This window comes from Coenobita brevimanus, chromosome 67 (genome assembly GCF_032717465.1).
Source record: "Coenobita brevimanus isolate Jiangsu-jjx chromosome 67, ASM3271746v2, whole genome shotgun sequence".
Lineage (NCBI taxonomy): Eukaryota > Metazoa > Arthropoda > Malacostraca > Decapoda > Coenobitidae > Coenobita > Coenobita brevimanus.
The window spans coordinates 3,883,232-3,906,441 of NC_137020.1; the positions used below are offsets into that span (position 1 = coordinate 3,883,232).

The 23,210-nt window shown below is 44.4% G+C and overlaps 1 protein-coding gene across 1 annotated transcript; it reads right to left on the minus strand.

The window, feature by feature from the left end:
- Nucleotides 1-1,194: 1,194 nt before the first annotated feature.
- Nucleotides 1,195-21,194, minus strand: LOC145405495 (protein FAM200C-like). The gene is made up of 3 exons (XM_080276844.1): nt 21,133-21,194; nt 2,556-3,282; nt 1,195-2,277 (listed from the first exon to the last, which is right to left on the minus strand). The coding sequence occupies exons 1-3, from the start codon at nt 21,192-21,194 to the stop codon at nt 1,195-1,197; spliced, it is 1,872 nt and encodes a 623-aa protein (XP_080132970.1).
- Nucleotides 21,195-23,210: the final 2,016 nt, after the last annotated feature.

Sequence of the window (23,210 nt, forward strand, 5' to 3'; positions counted from 1 at the left end):
TCAGGTCAGTGACTAAACTCACCCCTATATCGCTTGAGGCCTTCAACATTTCGGCAGTCAACCCAGACACACCTGCTGCCTTCCCCACCCTCATCCTGCCTATTGCCTCACTCACAGTAGCAGTATCAATCAAAGGCCAAGGGCCAGACACTGGATATGCTGGCTCCAAACCTTCCTTGTCCCAGTCAAACTCTTCATTCAACAACCGGTTATAATGCTCTCTCCATGCATCTTTAATATCCTCACTGTTCACCACTACCCTTCCTTCATCATTCTTCACACACTGCTCGCCTATAATATCCCGATTATCCCTCTTCACCTGACCTGCCATCCTAAATATATTTTTCCTTTCCCCATGATTTAGGTTATCAAGTAATTGTCTCTGTGACTCAGACTTTGCCCTGTATACCTCTCTTCTAGCCCTACGTTTGGCAGCCAAATATTCCTCTTTGCTACCACCCTTCTTCCATTCCCGGAAAAGCCTTCTTTTCTCCTTAACTGCAGCTTCTACACCTTCATCCCACCACCAAGTTACTTTATGTCTTGGTGGTCCTCTTGTCCAACCGCATGTTACATCAGTAACTCTCAAGAAATTGTTCTTGAGGGCTCTGTACTGTTCATTAACGCCTCTGTCTACAGCTCCCTGTTCAGCCACCACTCTCCTCAACTCGCTATAGAAGGCATCCCTTACTACTTGGTTTTTCAGCTTCCATATTTTCCTCCTAGGTACATAAGTCCTCTTTTTCATCACTTGTTCTTTAAGCACCATATCACAAATCAATAGTTTGTGCTGCTGCACACACTCCTCACTTCCTATAACTTTAACATCCCTCACTAACCTCCTATCAGCCCTCCTAACCATAAAATAATCTATTTGACTGCTATTTCCCCCAGACTCATACATAACCTACTGCCTCTTTTCCTAAAATATGTGTTGCACACAATCATGTCCGTTGCCTCCCCAAACTCGAGTATCCTTTCCTCTTCTGCATTCCTTAGACCAGTGGTTCCCAAACTTTTTCAGCTTGTTACCCAATTTAACATGCCACACTAAGTATGTTACCCCTTTCACAAATTGTTGTCAACAATGATATATATGGCTAAATTAAAACACTAGTGTTATTTTCTTTTGTTTATTTATTGTAATTTAACATTGTGCATCTCTAATGACTATTGCCAAAGATGTCAAGAATATCAGTGGGATGGATGGAGTTGCAGGCTTGAAGCTAGTTGAGGAATTCTTGGCTTTGTGGTTGAAAGTGCCAGCCTGGCATCGTTTGGAACATTCAGGCGAGTCCTCTTTTTTGTTTTCATCCCCAGCACAGTTGGGAACCCCTTCTCACAAAGATACGTTGTTGAGAATGATACCAACAACTTCAAGGCTCTCTTGGACAGAGTTGGTGAGTCAGCTAGTCGTGAAATCCAAAAGGAATCTGCACTTTGGTTTTGGAATTCGATTTTCAAGGCTTCATTGGCTTGCATTGTGATCCACTCCTCCTTTGCAAGAAAATCATTATCATGAATGGCTTCATCAGGTACAGAGAAGGGATGAATGATCCACTGAAGACTGACTGTTTCTTGGTCACTCTCTGGAAAGTAGTGATGCATGCTTGTTTCAAGCCCCTTCAAATGGTCGCTCATCTCTTCGTTGATGGTCTGCAGAAGTGATCCAATATCATGATTATTCTCCTCAACAAACTGGTCTAGGATGGGGAACTGGGCTATCACTCCTTTCTCCAAGCGCCGAATCCAGAGTCTCAGTTTCCCCAGAAATGCAGTCACAGTTTGATGGGCATCAATGACAGTCGTGTTTCGGTCCTGTAGTTGCAGATTACCACTGTTCAGCTCTGCAAATATGTCAGCCAAGTAACAAAGTCGAGCAAGCCACACCTTATCAGTGAACTTGGTAGCAAAAGGAGATCCTTTTTGTCTCAGGAATTCCTGAATAGCCTTTTGGAGCTCAATGACTCGACGTAAAACCTTGCCTCGTGACAACCAGCGAACATCGGTGTGGTACAGCAGAACTTGATACTGCTCTCCCATTTCCTTGCACAGCTCCTTGAATATGCGCGAATTCACATCCCTGGACTTGATGAAGTTGACGATTTTCAACACATCTTCAAACACTAACTTCAGATTACCAGGCAGGCTTTTCGATCCAAGAGAGTACCGATGAATGATGCAATGATCTACAGAAATTTCTGGATTCACAGCTTGTATGAGGCCCCGTAATCCACGATGACCACCCATCATCGACGGTGTTCCATCGACGGAGACCTGGATTAAGAAGAAAAATTATTATAGAATTATAGATTGTTTCATTTAGTCATTCTTACATATCTTTTGCATTATAATTATATGGTTTTAATTAATTTTATTTATTTTGGTACTTTAGTACTTCAGTGTGACAGGCACTATATTATTTGTGAATCATGTACAAAATATTAGCTACACTACAGCTACTTATACCATACATAAAACTGTATATGACTAAATGCCATGTAATTCATTGTATTTATACTAATTAAGACTTCATATAAAAAATCTTTCCCCACCTGTTGAACGCTGTTCCAATCCAATCCATTCTTGGTAAAGAAACTCTTGATGATATTGAAGACATCTTTTCCCTTCGTGGTTGTCAGCAGATCCTCGCATAATAGGAACTCTTCTTTGATCTTGTCATGGTGCACGTAACGGACGAACCCAAGAACAGCACAACTAGCTACGTCACACGATTCATCAAATTGCAAGGAGAATTTGCTATATGAGCTTTGCTTGATCTCTGCTATAACTTGGGACAGGATATCTGATGCCATGACATCGACTCGTCGGCGGATTGTGGTGTTTGATAGAGATATGGCACTCAGTTTCTTCGCTTGATCCTCCCCACATACCTTGCTTACCATCTCGTACGCACAAGGCATAATCAGATTCTCTGCAATGGTGTGGCATTTCTGTTGTTCTGCAACTTTATATGCAACAAAGTAGGATGCTTCCACCGCAGCTTGAAGCTTTTGGGCTTGAATTCCAGATGAACCAAACTGGATGTTCTTCAGTGCTACAGCCCGGCGCTGAAAATAAGCCTGATCCTCATTCTGAAGATTTGGATGGCACTTCTGGAGGTGAGCTGAGAGTTTTGATGGCTTGAGGCTTTCATTTGTCAACACTTTGTGACATATCACACATTGTGGCCGATCCTTTCCACCACAAGGTAAATTCACAAAGCCATGGCGAAGAAAGGCGTCAGAGTAGGTGCGCTTTTTGGACATTTTATTGTTTGATCTGCAAAAAAGGAAGAAAACTGCATTTAAAAGTGTGAACATTGAGAATTAATTATTTATCATTTCATGGCATTCTAGATAGTATCAGAAGAGTTTATTCAGCATAGGAATGATGTAACAGTGGGTAATGGTAGCTATACTGCACAGGGCAAAACATATAGGCTACATACCAGCTTACGTCTACCCCAGCTGATGCTCACAGAGAAACTGACTGTGAAATAGAGGCAGCGGTGCCAGATTCTCAAACCCAAAATTATCGCATTTTTACCATAATTTGAAATGATCTTATTATTGACGAACCTGTCACGTACTTACGAAAATTATTGCATTATCGCATGCATGCTATCGCCTGAAGCACGAGAGGCCAAATTATTGTATTTGCGATAATTACTGCACGTCTGTCAACGCTGAATAGAGGCAGCCTCAGGGAGTGAGTGACGCGTACTGCACACGTAGATGAGTCATCAGGGTTACTGAGTGACTTGTGTCCTGAAGCATACCTGTCAAAATACTTTTGAGTTTCCACACTTTTAGATACATATTTCTTCTTTCCTAGTACTGTATATTAGTGTTTGATGTTTATTGTAATTCGGTTTAACTTTATTAATTAATTATAATTGGTTTACAACTTTACATACTAAGACTAAGTTAACATTAATCCTAATGCCTGATTTTCAGGATTCTTAACGTTTTTTCTGTCACCTCTCCATTACCCCCTGAAAACCGTTAAATTACCCCCAGGGGGTAATTTACCCCCAGTTTGGGAACCACTGCCTTAGACCATACGCACATCCCCCATGCACTTCTTCATAACCATGTGCTGTGTCACCTACTTGACCATTTAAGTCCCCTCCCAAAATCACTATCTCATCATCCCGCATACCACCCACTACTTGTATTAAATCATCCCAAAATCTATCTTTCTCTGATTCATCCAATCTTGCCTGTGGAGCATATGCCGATATAATCGCAGCTATCTTTCTTCCCAACAGAATTTTCACTACCAATATCCTTATTGCTTACTCTTAAAACATTCATAACATATTCCACCCATTTCTCCGCAACCATCACACCAACACCTCCATATCCGTCTGTCCCCCCCAGCCAAAACAACTTATAGCTTCAGTCCTTCCCAACAATCTTTCTGGTTGATCCACCCCTGTACCGGACTTCCTGCAAACACGCCACATCCACCCACCTCCTACTGAATCCCTCAACGACTTCCCCCGCTCTTCCCCTCAAACTTCCCACATTCCATGAACCCACCCTCATCCCCATGGGTGATTTACTGTCCTCAGGCTTGCTTTGAAACTTTTGTTTTGTCATCTTCAGTATTAATAAAGGGGGACGGACACAGCACAGTTCCCACTCACTGCACAGTCCCAGGTCCAGGCAATGGATCTGGGACCCCTAGCCCACCAGCTTACCAGTGGCTGTGGTAGTGGTCTCGGGGCACCCTGCCAGGACAGCTGCAGGGACACCCTCCAAGCGCGTCTTGGCACTGCAACTATCCCGCCATTATACACCCACTGATAGGGCAGCCTCCTGGGGCGCTACCCCCAGGTTCTGCTGTCCAGTTTGTAAGAAGGGTCACTGTAGATTTGGCTGGGGCTATTTTGAGCCTGTTTCTGGTGAACTATTCGAGTAGTGTGTTGAGGTAAAGTTGGATGATGTGTGCAGCTGTGTTTGCATTTTGGTGCATACATGTAAGTGTTATATCATCTGCATAGGAAGCTATGTGTATCTGTGGTGTGTGAGGTGTGAGTATGTCGTGCATGTATAGATTAAAGACAAAACAAATCCTTGGACGAAGCCGTTTGTGAGGTTCCTAATGTTAGAAGACTGACCGGCAAATGTTACGTGTGCACATCTGCCTGCTAAGTAGTTTGCCAGCCATCTTTTTGTGTTATTGTGCATGTTTGTGTTGAGTATTTTGTTTGTGAGGTTGTGGCAGGGGATGGCATGAAAAGCTTTGCTGATGTCTAGTGTGATTAGGAGTGATCTGTGTGGTGGCCTAACTGAATTCATGCCATCGAAAACTCTGTGTAAGGTCTGTAAGAAGGGTGTTTGTGGAGTGTAGTGGCCTAAAGCCATGTTGTGACTGGGCTAGGGGAATGTGAGGTGTGACTAGTTGTAGTACCAGTCATCCATTGACTTTAGAGGGGGTGCAGAGGAGTGTGATGGGGCGGTGTGAGGAGGGTAATGTGGGGTCTTTGTTGGGTTTAGGGATAGTGATGATAATGCCATGCTTCCAGACGTTGGGTATTATGTTGTGTGAGTAGCTGTAGTTTGGTATGTTGGTGAGTGCTTGTATGCCTTGTGGTCCAAGGTGTTTAAGGTAAATGTTGCTTATGTTGTCTGGTCCACAGGCAGATGAGTGCTTAAGGTTGTTAATGATGTGCTTCGTCTGGTTGTAAGTGAAAGGTGCGTAGTCTGGGTCTGTGGGGAACTGTCTCTTATGTCGGATGACAGTCGGTCTTCGGGATGGGGGTTTAGATGGCTGACTTGTGAAAAGTGATTGGTGAGAGTGTTTGCTTGTTGTTTGTTTGAGGGTATGGTGTCTGTTGTTGTGATGGCAGCATGTGATTGTGAGGTGTTGCTGTTGGAAAGTGTGATGCTGTTTAGTGTTTTGTAGAGTTTGCTGATGTTTGTTTTGCGGTCAGGTGTTTGGAGGTAATTTTTCCAGTTTAGTGTTTGCTGTTCTGATATTTTATTGCTTATCTGAGTGTTGAGTTCTTGTATTTGTTGTACGGTGTCTTGTGTATGCAGTGTTGGGGAGTGTCACAGTGTGTCCCGTTGTCTGATGACGCCTTGATTTTCTGAAGCTGGAGTTGTGTCTCTTTCTGTTGCCTCTAGGGATGTGTCTTTTATCTGTATTTTGTATAATCATATTGAAAGTGTGCACAGCAGTATTGACGTTTGTGATGGGTGTACTGTTTAGTGTTTCGAAATGTTGTTCTGTTTCATTTACAAAGGCCTCCCAGTTGGCTCTCTTATAATTAGTGTATGTGGGTTTGTGGCCATCTGGGGTGATTCTGGTTTTGGTAGTGATGATGATTGGGAGGCGATCAGAACCTAGGGTTTTGACCACTCTCCAGGATGTAGTGGGGGTGAGGTTTGGGGAGCAGAAGGTGATGTCTGGGGATGATGGGAGGAAGAGGGCTTGGTGTGGGATATGGGTATGTTGGTCTACTGTAGATTGTTCAGTATGAATAGATGATCTGACTGGAATTGTAGTACCAGCCCTCTGTCTGTGTCAGGGTTGTTGCCATGCCAGGCCAATGACTTGATGTTGAAATCACCACCCAGGATGATGTTGGGTATGTTAGTGATGTGGTGTATCTGTGACCACTCTCCAGGATGTAGTGGGGGTGAGGTTTGGGGAGCAGAAGGTGATGTCTGGGGATGATGGGAGGAAGAGGGCTTGGTGTGGGATATGGGTATGTTGGTCTACTATAGATTGTTCAGTATGAATAGATGATCTGACTGGAATTGTAGTACCAGCCCTCTGTCTGTGTCAGGGTTGTTGCCATGCCAGGCCAATGACTTGATGTTGAAATCACCACCCAGGATGATGTTGGGTATGTTAGTGATGTGGTGTATCTGTGGAGAGTAATTGTGTGATACTGTGGGGGACGACTGGGGGGGGAATGTATGTGTTAGCTATTGTTATGTGTGATTTGTTACCAGTGCGTATTTTAATTGATTGTATTTCTGTTGTTGTGTCATGTGGGAGGAAAAGTGACTTTGTGTGTGCACTGGTATCTGCAAAGTTGATGGATTTGTGTACCAGGGTGATGAGTTCACCGCCACTGCCATCGGCCCGGTCTTGTCGAATGGTGGTGAAGTTATGAAATGTCGTTGTTTTCTGTGCATTGTGTACTTTTGTTTCTTGTAAGATGGCAATGTGTATGTTCTGTTGTTTGAAGAATTGTGTAAGTTCTTGTGTTTTGGTGTTTATGCCATCTATGTTTAACTGAAGGAAGAAGGAGTATTTGTAAGGAGAGTGGAAAGGTTACAAGAGGATGAGAAAAAGGCAGAGTATAAGAGAGAAGTGGAGGAACGATTGGACAAATATGAATTGGAGCAGATGGGGGACGTGGAAGGTGTGTGCAGGATATTTACAGAAAAAATATGTGCAGCATGTGATGTGGTGTGTGGGATGAAGAGAAGACGGAGGGGTGTGCAAAGAACAGAGTGGTGGAATGAAGAGGTGAGACAGGCTGTGGCACAAAAGAAGAAAGCATACAATGAATGGATGAGAAATAGGGGTGTGGAAGAAGTTGAGAGGCGGAAGAAAGAGTTATATGTAGAACGAAAGAGAGAGGTGAAAAGGTTAGTAAGAGAGAGTAAGAAGAGAGCGGATGAGGAATTTGGAAGGAACTTGAGTGTAAAGTGGAGGGACTGTAAGAAAATGTTCTGGAAAGAGGTGAAAAGAGTAAGACAGGGTGGAAGTGAAGTTAGCAGGGGAGTGAAAGATAAAAATGGTAGATTACTAGTGGAGAAGGGAGAAAAAGTGAGCAGATGGAGAGAACACTTTAAGGAATTGTTGAACATGGAGGATGGAAGTAATGCGAGTATAAGTGGCTGGGGAATGGCTGGGAGAAGGAGCGAGGTGAGAAGACAGGAAGATATCAGTAGGATAGAAGTTGTGGAAGCAATGAAGAAAGTTAAATTGGGGAAAGCCCCGGGAATTGATGGAGTGTGTGGTGAAATGCTGAAGTATGGGGGAGAGATAGTAGTAGAATGGATGTGGAAGATGTGTAAATTGGCCTGGGAGGAAGATGGAGTCCCGGAGGATTGGAAGTCAGGTATAATTATTCCCTTGTACAAAGGAAAAGGGGAAAAAGAAGTGTGTGGTAATCATAGTGGCATTTGTCTTCTTAGTATAATAGGAAAAGTGTATGGTAGGACACTTATTGACAGAGTTAGAGAAAGAACAGAGAAATTAGTTGGAGAAGAACAGGGAGGCTTTAGGAAGGGAAGAGGTTGTGTAGATCAGATATTCATTCTTAGATCTTTAGTGGAAAAGTTTTTAGAGAAGGGAAAGAAGTTGTATGCGGCTTTCATGGATTTGGAGAAAGCATATGACAGGGTGGAGAGACAAGGATTGTGGAAAATATTAAGAATATATGGAGTAGATGGGAAGTTGTTGAATGCTGTGAAGAGTATGTATGATGGTGCTAAGGCTGCAGTGCGTGTTGATGGTGAACTGAGTGAATTTTTCTCTTTGAAGGTTGGGTTGAAACAGGGATGTGTCATGTCTCCATGGTTGTTCAATCTGTACATGGATGGGGTAATAAAAGAGGTACAAGGTAGGGTAGTGGATGTTGGAGTGGCTCTGGTGAGAGAGGGTAGTGTTTGGAAACTCCCTGTTATGTTGTTTGCAGATGATACTGTGTTGTTGAATGAAGACCAAGGAGAGCTGCAAGGCTTGGTGGATGAGTTTGGGAGAGTGTGTAAGAAACGGAATCTAAAGGTGAATACAGTATAGGGAAGAGTAAAGTGATGGTCTTTGAGAGAGGTGAAGGCAGTGAATGTACAGCGAAGCTGGATGGTGAGGAATTGGAAAATGTGGGTACGTTTAAGCACTTGGGTAGTGTGATGAATAAGGATGGAAGTTAGGAGGGTGAAGTGCTTGAAAGGGTACAGCAGGGAAGAAAGGTTGCTGGTTCCTTGAAAGCAGTGATAAGAAGCATGGAGGTGAGCATGGAAGTGAAAAAGTTACTACATGACAGTATTGTGATACCAACTCTAACGTATGGAAGTGAAGCTTGGACGTTGCTGGAAGGACACAAGTCAAGAGTGACAGCAGTGGAAATGAGTTATTTAAGAGGAGCCTGTGGAGTCGCATGGAGAGACAGGCTGACAAATGAGGATATAAACAAGCATTGTGGTGTGGATGTGGATGTGATAGGAAGCGTTATGAGGAACACACTGAGGTGGTTTGGCCATGTGGAGAGGATGGAGGGTGAGAGACTGACGAAGAGAGTGTATGTGAGTGAGGTGGAGGGGGGAAGAGGGAGGGGGAGGCCGAGGATGAGATGGAGGGATGGGGTGGAGAGGTATATGAGAGAGGGGTGTGTGAGTTGGGAGCGGGGCAGTGAAATGGCGGGGAACAGGGCGACGTGGAGGCGATTTGTTTGTGGCCACCCCGAACGGGATTGAGGAGTCTGGCAACAGATAGATAGATAGACAGATTTTTGTAATGAAGGATATGATTATATTATTATAATATTATAATGAGATTTTCATGGTATGCCCTAATTCTCATACATAATAAAGTAATAAAAATACACCAAGTAATCATCAGTACCTTACAAAATTACGGTACTGATGAAGATAATTGTAATGGGTAAATTTTCAGTAAATACACCAAGGTATTGGAGGCAGTTTTTAAATACATCAGATTATTAAACATTATAAAAATTAATTTAATAGTGTACGATAATTCCAACGAAAAAACGATGTTTTTGAAGAGCTGGAACGCTACTTCCCATCTAAAAGTGTGGCGGCAACACTGCCACTGAATTCCACAGCAGGCCACCAATTATGTTCCCGGCTGTATAGGAATACACTAAGTTTGCCATCTGGTCGCTTCCCGCAGCTATCTCACTGCCACGGCAGGCGGGAATAGTGGTGGTAATCCTGTAGCCAGAGGCAGCGTGCAGGTGAACAGATTAAAACTGGACCAGATGTGTTTTCTCTCTTTTTATTCACCACAGAAAGATACAACTGCGACAAGAGAGTGTATAAGAGTAATATGCATCTCCCTCTTACGAAGGCTGAGAGTAATCTGCTGCCTGCCTCTCTCCGCTCACCCTGTGAATGGCTTAGGTCAGCTTATTTAGAGATGCCATATCTCTCAGGGACAGCGAGAGACATACATGAATAGGCGTGTATTACAACCCTACCATACACCTTATACATCTCAATAAGGAAGGATTAATTACATTAAATACATTAAAATGGATATATGTTTCCCCAAGACTTAAACATATGCACATTTTATATTCTTCTATCGCATTCTTTCACCCTTCCCTTTTTGCGTCCGAAAAATGCTGGCTTTGCATGTCTGGGTGCTCATCTTATTCCCATGCCACACTTACAGTGTCGTTGTGTTTGGTTGTGTATCTTCATACTATATTACACACTCTTTAGTTATGAATAAACATCTCACTATGTAATATGTAAAAATAGTGTGAGACTTCATCTCATCATGGGAACGATGTCAGAACAGTTACTAGTTATATCAACTCTCCAACTAACTGCACTTGGCTATCAACCGAGCTGAAATGGGATGGGGATCATTATCGGATTAGAATAAACGTATGTTTATCTATCTATCTATCTGTTGCCAGACGCCTTATTCCCGTAACAAACAAATCGCCTCCATGTCGCCCTGTTCCCCGCCATTTCACTGCCTTCCCCCCAGCTCACATCCCCCTCTCCCTCATACCTCTCCACTCCATCCCTCCATCTCATCCTCGGCCTCCCCCTCCCTCTCCCCCCCTCCACCTCACCCACACACTCTCCTCGTTAATCTGTCACTCTCCGTCCTCTCCATATGGCCATACCACCTCAGTGTGTTTCTCCCAACGCTTCCTATCAAATCCACATCCACACTAACACACTTCTTCACTTCCTTATTTGTCAGTCTCACTCCACGTAATTCCACATGAAAACACACTTGCATACACATCCATACACATATATACACATACATACACATCCACATCCACACCACAACGTTCCTTCACTTCCTCATTTGTCAGTCTGTCTCTCAATGTAACCCCACACGCTCCTCTCAACTCCTTTCCACTGCTCTCACTCTGGCCTTGTGTCTTTCCAACAATAAACCAACGTGGTGTGGGTAAAGATGGTGTGGGTAAAGGTGGTGTGGATGGTAAAGGTGGTGTGGATGGTAAAGGCGGTGTGGGTAAAGATGGTGTGGGTACAGGCGGTGTGGGTAAAGGTGGTGTGGATGGTAAAGGTGGTGTGGGTAAAGGCGGTGTGGGTAAAGGCGGTGTGGGTAAAGGTTTGATGTGTTGCTCAGTAGTACAGTATCTCAGGTGACAGGGAAAGAGAAAGCTACCCTAAATATTCCCTGTGAAAGATGAATGTGGTTGGTTCACCTTAACTTGGTCCAAAATGTCGTCCTTGTGCAGCTTATTTCACGTAACAGGTGGCTGAAAAAGTGTGTGTGTGTGTGTGTGTGTGTGTGTGTGTGTGTGTGTGTGTGTGTGTGTGTGTGTGTGTGTGTGTGTCTGACTACTATAATACAAAGATAAAGAAGATAAGGTGCAGTGCTTGTAGTGCACATCTGCATACATACATACCAACATCATACATATAAGCATACATACACACAGATACATACATACATACATACACACATACATATACTGTACATACATACATACGTAGATACAAATACATGCACACACACACTGTACATTCATACATACACATATACATGCATACATACATACATACTATACATACATACGTACATACGCACACATACTGTACATTCATACATATTTACATACACATATACATACATACATATCTACATCATACATATAAGCATACATACACGCAGATACATACATATACTGTACATACATACATACGTAGATACAAATACATGCACACACACACTGTACATTCATACATACACATATACATGCATACATACATACATACTATACATACATACGCACACATAATGTACATTCATACATATATACACACATATACATACATACATATCTACATCATACATATAAGCATACATACACACAGATACATACATACATATACTGTACATACATACATACGTAGATACAAATACATGCACACACACACTGTACATACATACATACACATATAGACGCATATATACGTACAGTACATACATACATACATACACATACGGTACATTCATGCATACACATACGTACATCGTAAATACATACTACAGACATACATACTGTACATTCATACATATATACATACATGATTCAGCAGCATTGCAATCAGTTTCTCTACTCCGTCAATACTGTTATGTTCATAGTACTCTGAGATGGGTTGGCCTTGTGCAGAGTATAACTCATTGACTATACAGTACATACATACTGAAATGCGTGGTTTTGACCGCATCAATTCTCCGGAATATTCCGGAGAATACCGCAGTCTCCCCGACATCAAGGCGGACCAGGAGCAGTGGAGTCTGCCCTCAAAAATGCCGACACCCCCACTCGGACCCCCACTCGGACTCCCCGGGGTAGCCGCCGCCAGCCACCACCACTCCGGGCAACAGCGGCGTACGTCAGCCCGGGCCGTGCGCCCTTGTGAGACGCAACCACCGCGCCGCCGCCACCGTAGGCAAAAGACACTACCTTCGTGTGGCGGAATCACCGAGTTAGCTAGGGGTGGAGTCAGAAACTGTACTCCAGACAGCACCTCTAAGGTAGAGACGATCTATGGTCGCTCTAATAGTGGCAAAGTAGAGACGATCAACGGTCGCTCCCATAAAAAAAAAGACAGAGACGGGCTATGGTCGCTCACAACAAAATCAGGTAGAGACGATCAATGGTCGTTCCCTGAAAGCTAAGGTAGAGACGATCAACGGTCGCTCCCTCAGCACACCGGTAGAGACGATCAATGGTCGCTCCCATAAAAAAAAGACAGAGACGATCTATGGTCGCTCACAACAAAATCAGGTAGAGACGATCAATGGTCGCTCCCTGAAAGCTAAGGTAGAGACGATCAACGATCGCTCCCTCAGCACCCCGGTGGAGACGATCGATGGTCGCTCCCAGGGTATAGTGAGGAGGAAAGACCTCCCTGTCTCCCCCGGCCTCTGTTCCCTGCGCGAGGCCCTTGAGAAGACCCACCTGTCGGGCCCCCGTGACAGCCGCTGCCGCAGTCCTTCCCTGCCGGCGCCCCTGCCCATAGGAGACCGCAGTTCGTCGCCTCTTCCAGGACACCCGGGCGAGACCTCACCACGCCCCCGCGACGCCGGGACCTGACCCAGAGGTTCCTAGCCCTCTTCGGCCCCAGTCCGGAGCCCAGTCCGGAAGCCCCCGGACGTGAGAGGACGCCCTAGTGAGTCGCCCCGTGCCCTCCCGACTCGCCCTACCCTGGCGACGCCCTCAGTCCGACCGGATCATAACTGAGGTAACCGTGTTTCTCTCCACGAGAGATACGAGGATCCTGCAATTGTGAAGTAGGTTAAGTGTGACTCCTTTTTTCTTAGAATAAGACTAGTGCAGTGATTTCATGTAATTTCCATTGGGGTAACCCAGGACATAATGCTACATTAACGGGCGAGAATATGGGTAGAGACCCCCAGTGAAGATACGTGCGAGTGTCATCCCGAGAGTACTAAGGACTTCTCTCTAGAGCCCAAAGAAAGGATAATACATTATTGGAATGCTATTGGTTAAACTCTGAGTAATACAGTGGAATAGAAATTACGAGGGTTCCGACTTTGTTACGCGTTGGGAAGTGCGAGTCTACATAACCTACCCGGGAGATGTGCAGTATATAAGTTGTGCTGACGGAAATCTAGTGTTACCAAAACTACGAGGACCGTGAGTGATAACTGTACTCCCCCGTTCCGCACGCTATCCATGAAAACCCTCCCCACACCTCACCCCCGCTCTTAAAGTCCAAATAAGAACCAGAGTTAATTATCAAAGAATTCTTGTCAATAGAAAACACCTAAACTCCCTTGTTAATATCGGGCCTCATTAAATATTATCATAACTTCTCCCTCGCCGTTCTAAGTCACTCTCCGTGTCTCCCTACCTCCCCCTCCCCTTCCTGGTAAATCACAAATCCCCCCCCCCCTCTCTCCCCTCACGCGCTCCGCGCGCACGGGTATTTACTGTACTCCTAGTGCTAAGATTTGTTGTATTGTCATTAGTATCTAGGAAGCTAGTATCCTGCGAGATACACAATATTTTAGATAAGGTTTTGTATTGCTCCATATTGTGATGTAATGTCTACTGAAATGTCTTGTGTCTAACTGAAATAATATACGTGTATGGTGTTGCCGAAAGTTTTTATGTCCTGCCTCTCTTCATTGAACTAGCTCCGGTCTCGAAAGAGGACCCCGCTCAGTGTTGAGTTGATTTGGAACGAGAAGTCGAGCCAAATTCTACTCAGCATTACACATACATTGCCTATAGTTCTTTCACCTTAACATGGCCCAAATTGTCGTCGTTTTACAGCTTATTTCACACAGCTGATTGGCAGGAAAAGACAACGCTGTGGCTGTACATCACTCATAGCACTTCTTCTTGACTAACCTCATGACATTGTTTCACCTTAACTTAGCCCAGGTGTTTGTGTTCTTGTAGCTTATTTCATGTAGCTCAATGGCAGAGAAAGACTCCTATGGCTCTACATCCCTCTCGTAGCACTTCTTCGTGACTAGCATCATACTCTTGTGGGGATCTATACTGTATTATTACAAGTAGGCATTCCTGATGGAGAGGTGACAGTTTTAGGACAAGATAAATGAACAGGAAATGAGAGTATGTTGATGAGATTTAAGTGAAGGAGGCCAAGGATGAGGTGGAGGGACGGGGTAGATATAATGAGAGTATGTTGATGAGATATAATGAGAGTATGTTGATGAGATGTAGGGGAAGGAGACCAAGGATGAGGTGGAGGGACGGGGTAGAGGTATAGGAATTTGGATGGTGTAGGTAAGAGTGAGGGCAGCGTGATGGCAGAGGACAGAGTGAGATATAATGTTCATGAGATATAGGGGAAGGAGACCAAGGATGAGGTGATGATTTTGTTCATGGCCACCCCTTCCGAGATGAATGCGTCTGGCAAAGATTGATAGACTGATAGATAGCTTTCTGTGATAGAGCAATAGATAGACTGATAGATAGCTTTCTGTGATAGAGCAATAACTGTAAACGGATTGGTATCATGTTTGACCAGTATAAAAGTGTAGCCTTGTTTTTCCCTTTGGTGTGTTTTAATACAAGGAAGAGTTGTAATACAAGGAAGTTTTAATACAGGAAAAGTTTTAATACAAGTTTTAATACAAGGAAGAGTTGTAATACAAGGAAGAGTTTTAATACAGGAAAAGTTGTAATACAAGTTTTAATACAAGGAAGAGTTGTAATACAAGGAAGAGTTTTAATACAAGGAAGAGTTTTAATACAAGGAAGAGTTTTAATACAAGGAAGAGTTTTAATACAAAGAAAGGTTTATTTGAAGCTACGCAATGTAGTGAAAGTGTTTTTTGCGTATCCGATAGAGCCAGGATTCCAGGAGCTTGAATGATGAGTGAATGGAAGCGTGGCCCATTGGATTGGGCAAACTTGGACAGTCTGGACGTTCCTACTCCTCCCCCTGCCCTAGGGTGGGAAAGGAGGTCCGAATGATGATGATGATGATGATGATGAAGAGTTTTAATACAAGGAAGAAGGAACCAAAGGCCAGAATGAATCCCGCAAGATTGTTCCCTCCCAGAAAAAGTACAAACCAACCAACAGAGCCCAGTTCAAGGTGCGTTATTATTACACTCTGTTCTCTGTACTATGGTTGGTTTGTGTTCATCTGATGGAACTGTGTCCCTCCCACACCTTGAACAGTATGTATATCTGTCTATCTATTGCCAGACGCCTTAATCCCGTAAGAGGTGGCCACAAACAAACCGCCTTCATGTCGCCGTACCCCGGCATTTTACTGCTCTCCCTCCAAGTCACACACCCCTCTCTCATATACCTCTACACTCCATCCCTCCATATCCTCGGCCTCCCCCTCACTCTCCACCCCCCTCCTCCTCACTCACACTCTCCTTGTCAGCCTCTCACTCTCCATTCTCTCCACATGGCCAAACCGCCTCAGTGTATCTCTCCCAACGCTTTCTATCACATCCACATCCAGCGTAGTAAATGTCGTTGCATGATATACCTTAGTAATGATGTTCTGGTGCCAACATCATTTTCCCATGACGAGTTGTAGTTTCACACTATTGTTACATATTACATACAAAGTTGTTTATTCACAATTAACAATGTGTAAGATAGTGTGAATGATAAACAACCAAACACCATTTCACTTTAAAGTGTGGCTTGGGATAGGATGCGCAATCAGACATCTTTTTATAATCAAAACCTATGGTAAAGGGAAGGCGATAGAGAAATATGAATTGTATATATGTATAATGTCTTGGGGAAATATTTACCTTGTTGGTATACTTTAATGTAAGCAATACTACTTTATTGAGGTGTATAATGTACATGGTAAAGTTGTGATGCTTCTATTCATGTATAAATCCCAGTTGTCTCTGGGGTTTGGCATTGTCAGGACTACATATTATAATTACAAATCATAATAGATAGATAGATAAATAGATAGATAGAGAGACAGATAGAAGCAGGGAGTCAGATGATGAGAAGGTATTGTGTCTGCGAGAATCGAGCAGTGCTAAACATGCTTACACACTCTTAACGCAAGGAATGCTTTATAGGCACACGACAGCGCCTAGTGACCATATACACACATACACACATACTCACACACAGGCTGCTAGAACTTTCCATCCACGAGGAACACACGTGACACACCCCTGCTACACCAGAATTTAGGAAAGAGAGCTCAGAGGGAGGTTAGCCACAGAACAGGCAGGAGCAGAAGGAGACAAGCCTTAGAACAGGCAGGTAATGGGGAGAAGGGCTTAGCAACTTGAGACAGAGAGAGAGAGACAGAGAGAGAGAGGGAGCGAGAGCAAGACAGAGACTTGTTAATATTTCCAAGACAAATAAAAATAGTCCCATACTATTCTTTACCTCTCCTGTCACTACATGACAAATGGGAAGCTACTCCAAGATATAAAAACCGCTCGACCACAAGTCTAAAATATATATATATAACCCAACCACAAAGGAACCACACAGTCTTTTATGACACAAAGTCATTTATGACAGCATCTCTATTTTATGCTGACCCAGCGCCACACCCAGAGGGGATGCCGGCCAGCTAGAGCAGAACGCACGTATCATTAGAACGAGAGGGACGTATTATCCCTGAGCTCTCTGTGTCGCAGTTGTATCTTTCTGTGGCCAATAAACAGAGATTTAATCTGCTCAGTTTCAGTTCACCTGTACACGCTACCTCTAAATTCCTTCAACAGGATTCTGCACCGATTCCCACCATCTCCAGCGTGTGAGAAGACGTTTTGGTGGAGTGTGTCAGCCGGAAGTGACTTCGACCAGGCACAATGTTATAACCTTGCTTGGAACAGAGAGATCACGCCTAAGCTGATATATAAATTGGTGATCAGCTGTGGGGTTCCAAGCTGATATAATAGTGACCAGTTGAGGAATCCACACAGCCGAAACATTTTTGGTGCCAGTGGTGGAACGACACGCATAACATTAGTGTTCAGTGCTAGGATATGACATGGTGCTAAAGGGATTTGTGCAGTGAAAAACCCTTACAACCGCTCGTGACCCTGCAGGTGAAACAGAAAATCTTACTCTCCTGTTCCAAAGGGACTAATTGCGGAGCGAGTAAGTAGAGCAGATATCAGAGTAATCTCGTTCTCTCTAAATCTCTGCCTGGCGAGATATCTCTACCTTCAAGCGCGAACCGGCATATCTCGCTCTGGTGTGCGAGATATCGGCTCATTGAGGCCAGTGCGGTGAAGGGTGGGATCGTCTAGATACATCTGGCAACTCTGGACGTGGAGGCTGGAGTGGAGTGAGGCAGGGTGAGCGTGTGGTGTGACAGTGTCTCGGCCCTGCAGTCACCCGAGGACTATTGTGGGGAAAGGGTAGTCTTGTGGTTGGAGGAGAAACTTTGCAGAGCGTGTGGACTTGCAGTACGAATCTACCGGGAATTTCAGCATCATATGACACCTAGGTAATGTACATGCACAGTGAACCCTCAGACACACTTTTTAAGCAGCAGATGTTAGTTAGATAATGTATAAAAATAAAGGTTTCTCAGTTTCCCCTAAATAGATACATTTTCTGTACGTCTTGTCTGTGTCCCATTCTCTATTGCTAAAAGCCGTAACTAATCTATTTGTATCAGTTTAATTTTTCCTGTGACTGGGGAGAGAATAAATTCTGACAAGGTTAGATGGATACAGTGAAGAAGTGGGGACGAATTAAGGGGATATTCAGACAGACCAACCACGACGGAAGAAGAGTCTAGTGAATTAGGCTCAGAATTTTGTGAGTGGATTGAGACTTTGGACTGAAACTTTGTAAGAGTATTCAAACTCTACAGAATGAAGGACATCTTGGGGCTGAAGGTAGTCAGGACACTTCTGAGGAACTGGATAGTGGGGACTTGAACACTTTACATTTGCGTTCTGGTCGTTCTTATTCTACAGTTCCTGAAAGTTCAGTTAGGTCCAGAATGGCCACTAGTCTTGCTAATGAGGGTACTCCTAGCGAAGAGACTGTGGATGTTGAACAGGCTACAACAGCACCCGTGGCCTCTCAACCAGTTACTCAAGGTCCAATAATCTCTGATATTAATGCAACCACTCACATACCCACTGGCACCTCAGGTATGTTCAGTTCACCAGTAACCCTTGGACAACAAGGACAAGACCATTTATTTGCTAATGTTCCTTATGCTAATCCATGGAGCATGAATACTAACAATACTGGCATGCAAACCCAGGATCTTTCTGCTAATCCATGGGGCATGACTACCAACAGTATTGGCATGCAAACCCAGGATCTTTCTGCTAATACATGGGGCATGAATACTAACAATACTGGCGTGCAAACCCAGGATCTTTCTGCTTAAACATGGGGCATGAATACTAACAGTATTGGCGTGCAAACCCAGGATCTTTGTGCTAATCCATGAGGCATGAATACTAACAGTATTGGTATGCAAACTCAGGTGAATTTTCCTTCTGCATGGCATGAACCTAACATGGCAACCACTAATTTGGCTATTGCTAGCGTTCCTTCAACTTTACCTCCTGTAGCGCCGGTTAGACAGTCCCAAGGACAGTTTGTTCAGGCACTTTCGAACCCAGATTGTATAAAGGTGCTACCTGCAGCCCAACCAAGTTTACTGGGGAAGATGACTACAATATCCATCGGTTCCTATGAGACTGCGAGGCCCAGATACATAGGTTACAGCTTGCTAGTGACGGGGAAAAGATTTGGCATATTAAAGCAAATATTAAGCCAAATTCCCCAGCGGCGGAAATGCTAGAGGCCTCATTAACCGGGCCTACTGCTCATGAATATAAAAAGTTTAAGGAAGCCCTAATTAACACTTTTGCAAGTGACTGCTACATGTTGGATGCTTGGATGTTTAGGTTCATAGATATAGCACAGCAGCATCCTAACTGTACTGAAAGTCAGGCTTTGGCGAAGGCAGGCGTATGCTATGCAGAAGCTAGCAAAGCCTTGCAAACTTCGGGCTGGGGAGATACAGCTACTAGTTCTCCACACCAAAAGACCAAGGCTGTAAAGTCAAAAGTGCAATGATGGTGTGTTATCCATGGGCGGTGTCTTTATTCTATGGACTATTGGCCAATTGTTCTTGCCAATCGGAAAAAAATGGGCAACCAGGTTAATTCGGGAAAAGTTCAGGACCACACGCAGAAGTAAATAAAATCGTACAGTCCACCGATGCGTGTGTGGCAGCTATTAAAACGGTGGATTTGCTCTCGATACCTTGGATCATAGGGAAAGGCCAGGTGTCTTTGATAGTGGACACTGGAGCATGTGCAAATATTTCTAGTAAAGCGCTAGGAGGCTGAAGTATGAAATGCCTCAAGCTGATTGGACGTTGTCAGCACCTGACGTGATTTTGACAGGTGTGACAGGGAGTAAAATGAAGATCGTAAGCCAGGTACCGTTGACACTGAGGGCAGATAAACTATCTCCTGTGTTACGTGCTACATTTTATGTGGTTGAGGATTTCCCTCTGCCAGCAGATGTGTTACTGGGCTTTGAATCCAAGGAGGAGTATAACGTGATTATACACCCTCAGAGACATTCTATTTCCTTCAATGGAAAGGAGTTTGTACGCCTTAGTCCCTCAACAACACAAGCTGGAACTGGCATCCAATCAGGAGCCATTCAACCAGTTGTGACCCTGACAAGTGAAGCGTCAAGGGAGTCCCCGGATGCACACGAAACAGACGGTATGGAATGGAAGCAGGTCAGGGCTATAGTGAGTGGGAATCACCACTTACCCAGTCGAACTGTCTGCAAAATTCCTGTCAGAGTACCTGGTGTGTCAGAGGGAACTGATGTGGTATGTTTATCAAAGACTGTAAAACATAAGGCATTGTCGCTAAAGTCCACCCCGAGTAGTGTCGGACCAGATCAGAAGACGCCCCTCTTCATCGCAAATATGAGTGGTGGTGCAAAGCTCAGAGATGGATGTTATGTAGGCGACTTGATGTCCTATGGTGCCCCTGTAAAGGAAGTGAATGACGTACCAGTGATCTCTCCCGTAGTCACATCACAAACAACGACTCAGTCGGAACCTACACGTCTTGGGAGAGGAAAGCTGCTAGAACAATACGTGAAGGTAACAGATAATATTGCCCATAAAACGCGGTTGCTAGCATTTCTTAAAGAATTCTCCGACGAAGTGGCACTTCCAGGAGAACCACTGGGTAGGACGGACAAGGTGAAGCATCATATTGGGTTGTGCCCTAGTACAAATACGATATATGTGCCTGCATACCGCCTGCCACACAGCCAAAGGAAAGCAGTGGAAGAGGAAGTTGAAAAGATGCTTCATGATGAAGTCATTCAGCCTTCTTCCTCACCTTGGAATGCACCACTCTTTCTAGTGCCTGAAAAGGACGGTGGTGTGAGACCTGTTGTAGATTTCCGGCAGGTGAACAAGGTAACCATACCGGATTGTTACCCGATACCGCATCTCAGAGACTTACTGCAGTCCTTGGGTAAAGGAAATACCGTGTTCACCTGCCTGGATCTAGCATCAGGGTATTGGCAGGTGGAGCTGACCGAAGAGTCGCATCCCAACACTGTCTTTAGCACTCATCGTGGGCACTTTGAATTTCTCCGAATGCCTTTTGGACTGAATAATGCTCCTTTGACATTTCAGATGATGATAAATCAGTTGTTTGGTGACATAACTGGGCAGGACGTCCTGGCGTATCTAGATGATTTAATTACTGTGAGCAAGGATATCCACTTTCATATTAGTAAGTTAAAACGAGTGATGGAAACCTTAAGATCCGTGGGTCTGAAAATCAAGCTATCGAAGTGCGATTTCCTAAAGGCAAATGTTAGATTTCTAGGGCACTTAGTTGATGGCGATGGCATCAAGGCTCTGCCGGAGGAGGTTACAGCCGTGGCAAATTTCCCTACACCCAAGTCCAAGGATGATGTTCGCTCATTCCTAGGGCTCACTGGTTTTTACAGGAGCTTTGTCCACAATTATGCTGCCATCGTATCACCATTGACGATGCTACTTAAGAAGGATGCTGCATGGCAATGGGGACCATCGGAACAGAAAAGCTTCAACGACCTCAAGAAAGCCATGCAAGAGACTCTCGTGGTAGAGTTTCCTAATTATACTCAGCCTTTTTACCTGTGCATGGATGCCTCAGGTTTGGGACTGGGAGCGGTGTTACAGCAAAAGGATGAGGAAGGCAAAACACACACCACTGCATATGGCAGTAGGGCACCAAGACCCCCAGAAAAGAACTACTCAGTAACGCATTTGGAGACATTAGCACTAGTGTGGGCTTTAGGACATTTCCAGGATATCATCTTCCGGTACCGGATAATTGTTTTAATGGATCATGCACCCATATGCGACTTGTTTAAGGGAAAGAACTTGCACGATAAGGTTGCATGTTGGTTCAGCAAGGTAATGGAGTTTGACCCAGAGGTCAGATATTTACCAGGCTGACAAAATGTCGTTGCCGATGCGCTGAGTAGAAACATTGGTGCTGCCATATCTGAGGATATCCCTCTTTCAGGGTGTTCCCCAGACACGGTAAAGGCGGAACAACATAAGGATACGATGTGGTTTCAAGTCATCTATGCCTTGGGGTCTGGCGAAGAGTCATGTCTACCTGAACTTCCGGTACCGATGACTCACTTCCATCTTCAATGGGGCCTTTTATATAAACAGCCCCCCAGGAAGGACACTATGTATCAGTTGGTTGTTCCTGCTACACTACAGCAAGCCGTGTTAAAGTTGGTTCATGACGTACCTCAAGTGGGTCATCCTGGACACGACAGATGCATACGTGAGGCAAGTAAGAACTACTATTGGCCGACCATGAGGAAGGACATAGAAGCCCACGTTCGTCAATGTGTCAAGTGCCGGAAATGTGAGGAACGACGGGACCTCCGACTCCCATCTTGGAATATCCCGTACCGGAAAAACCATGGGATACAGTCTCCATTGATCTCTTAGCGTTGCCAAGGAGTCATCAAGGCTCAAGCTATGTACTGGTGGCAGTGGGCCACTTTTTGCAATTTACTGTTTTAGCACCTTTACAGACGAAAACTGCAGGGGAAGTGGCACACGCTTTTGTAACCTCAGTGATTTGTCCATGCTCAACACCTAAGGTATTGCTCAGCGATAATGGCAGTGAATTTCGTAACCAAGTGTTAGAGGAAATATGTCGTACACATGGGGTAAGGCAAGTCTTTATTACGCCTTACAGTCCCAAGAGCAATGGCCTGGTGGAGAGGACAAACAGGAAGATACTGGAAGTCTTGAGACCAGCAATTAGTGTTCAACCCGACTGGCAAAACTGGTTGCCACATGTAGCGGGGGCCATCAACTCCTCAGAAAATTCGTCAACAGGGATATCTCCTCATTATATCCTTCATGAAGAGGAGAAGGTGTTACCCTACGCTTTGCTAGCTGGACCTCCTACCCCAGTGTATAATCAAGAGAATTATACCAAAG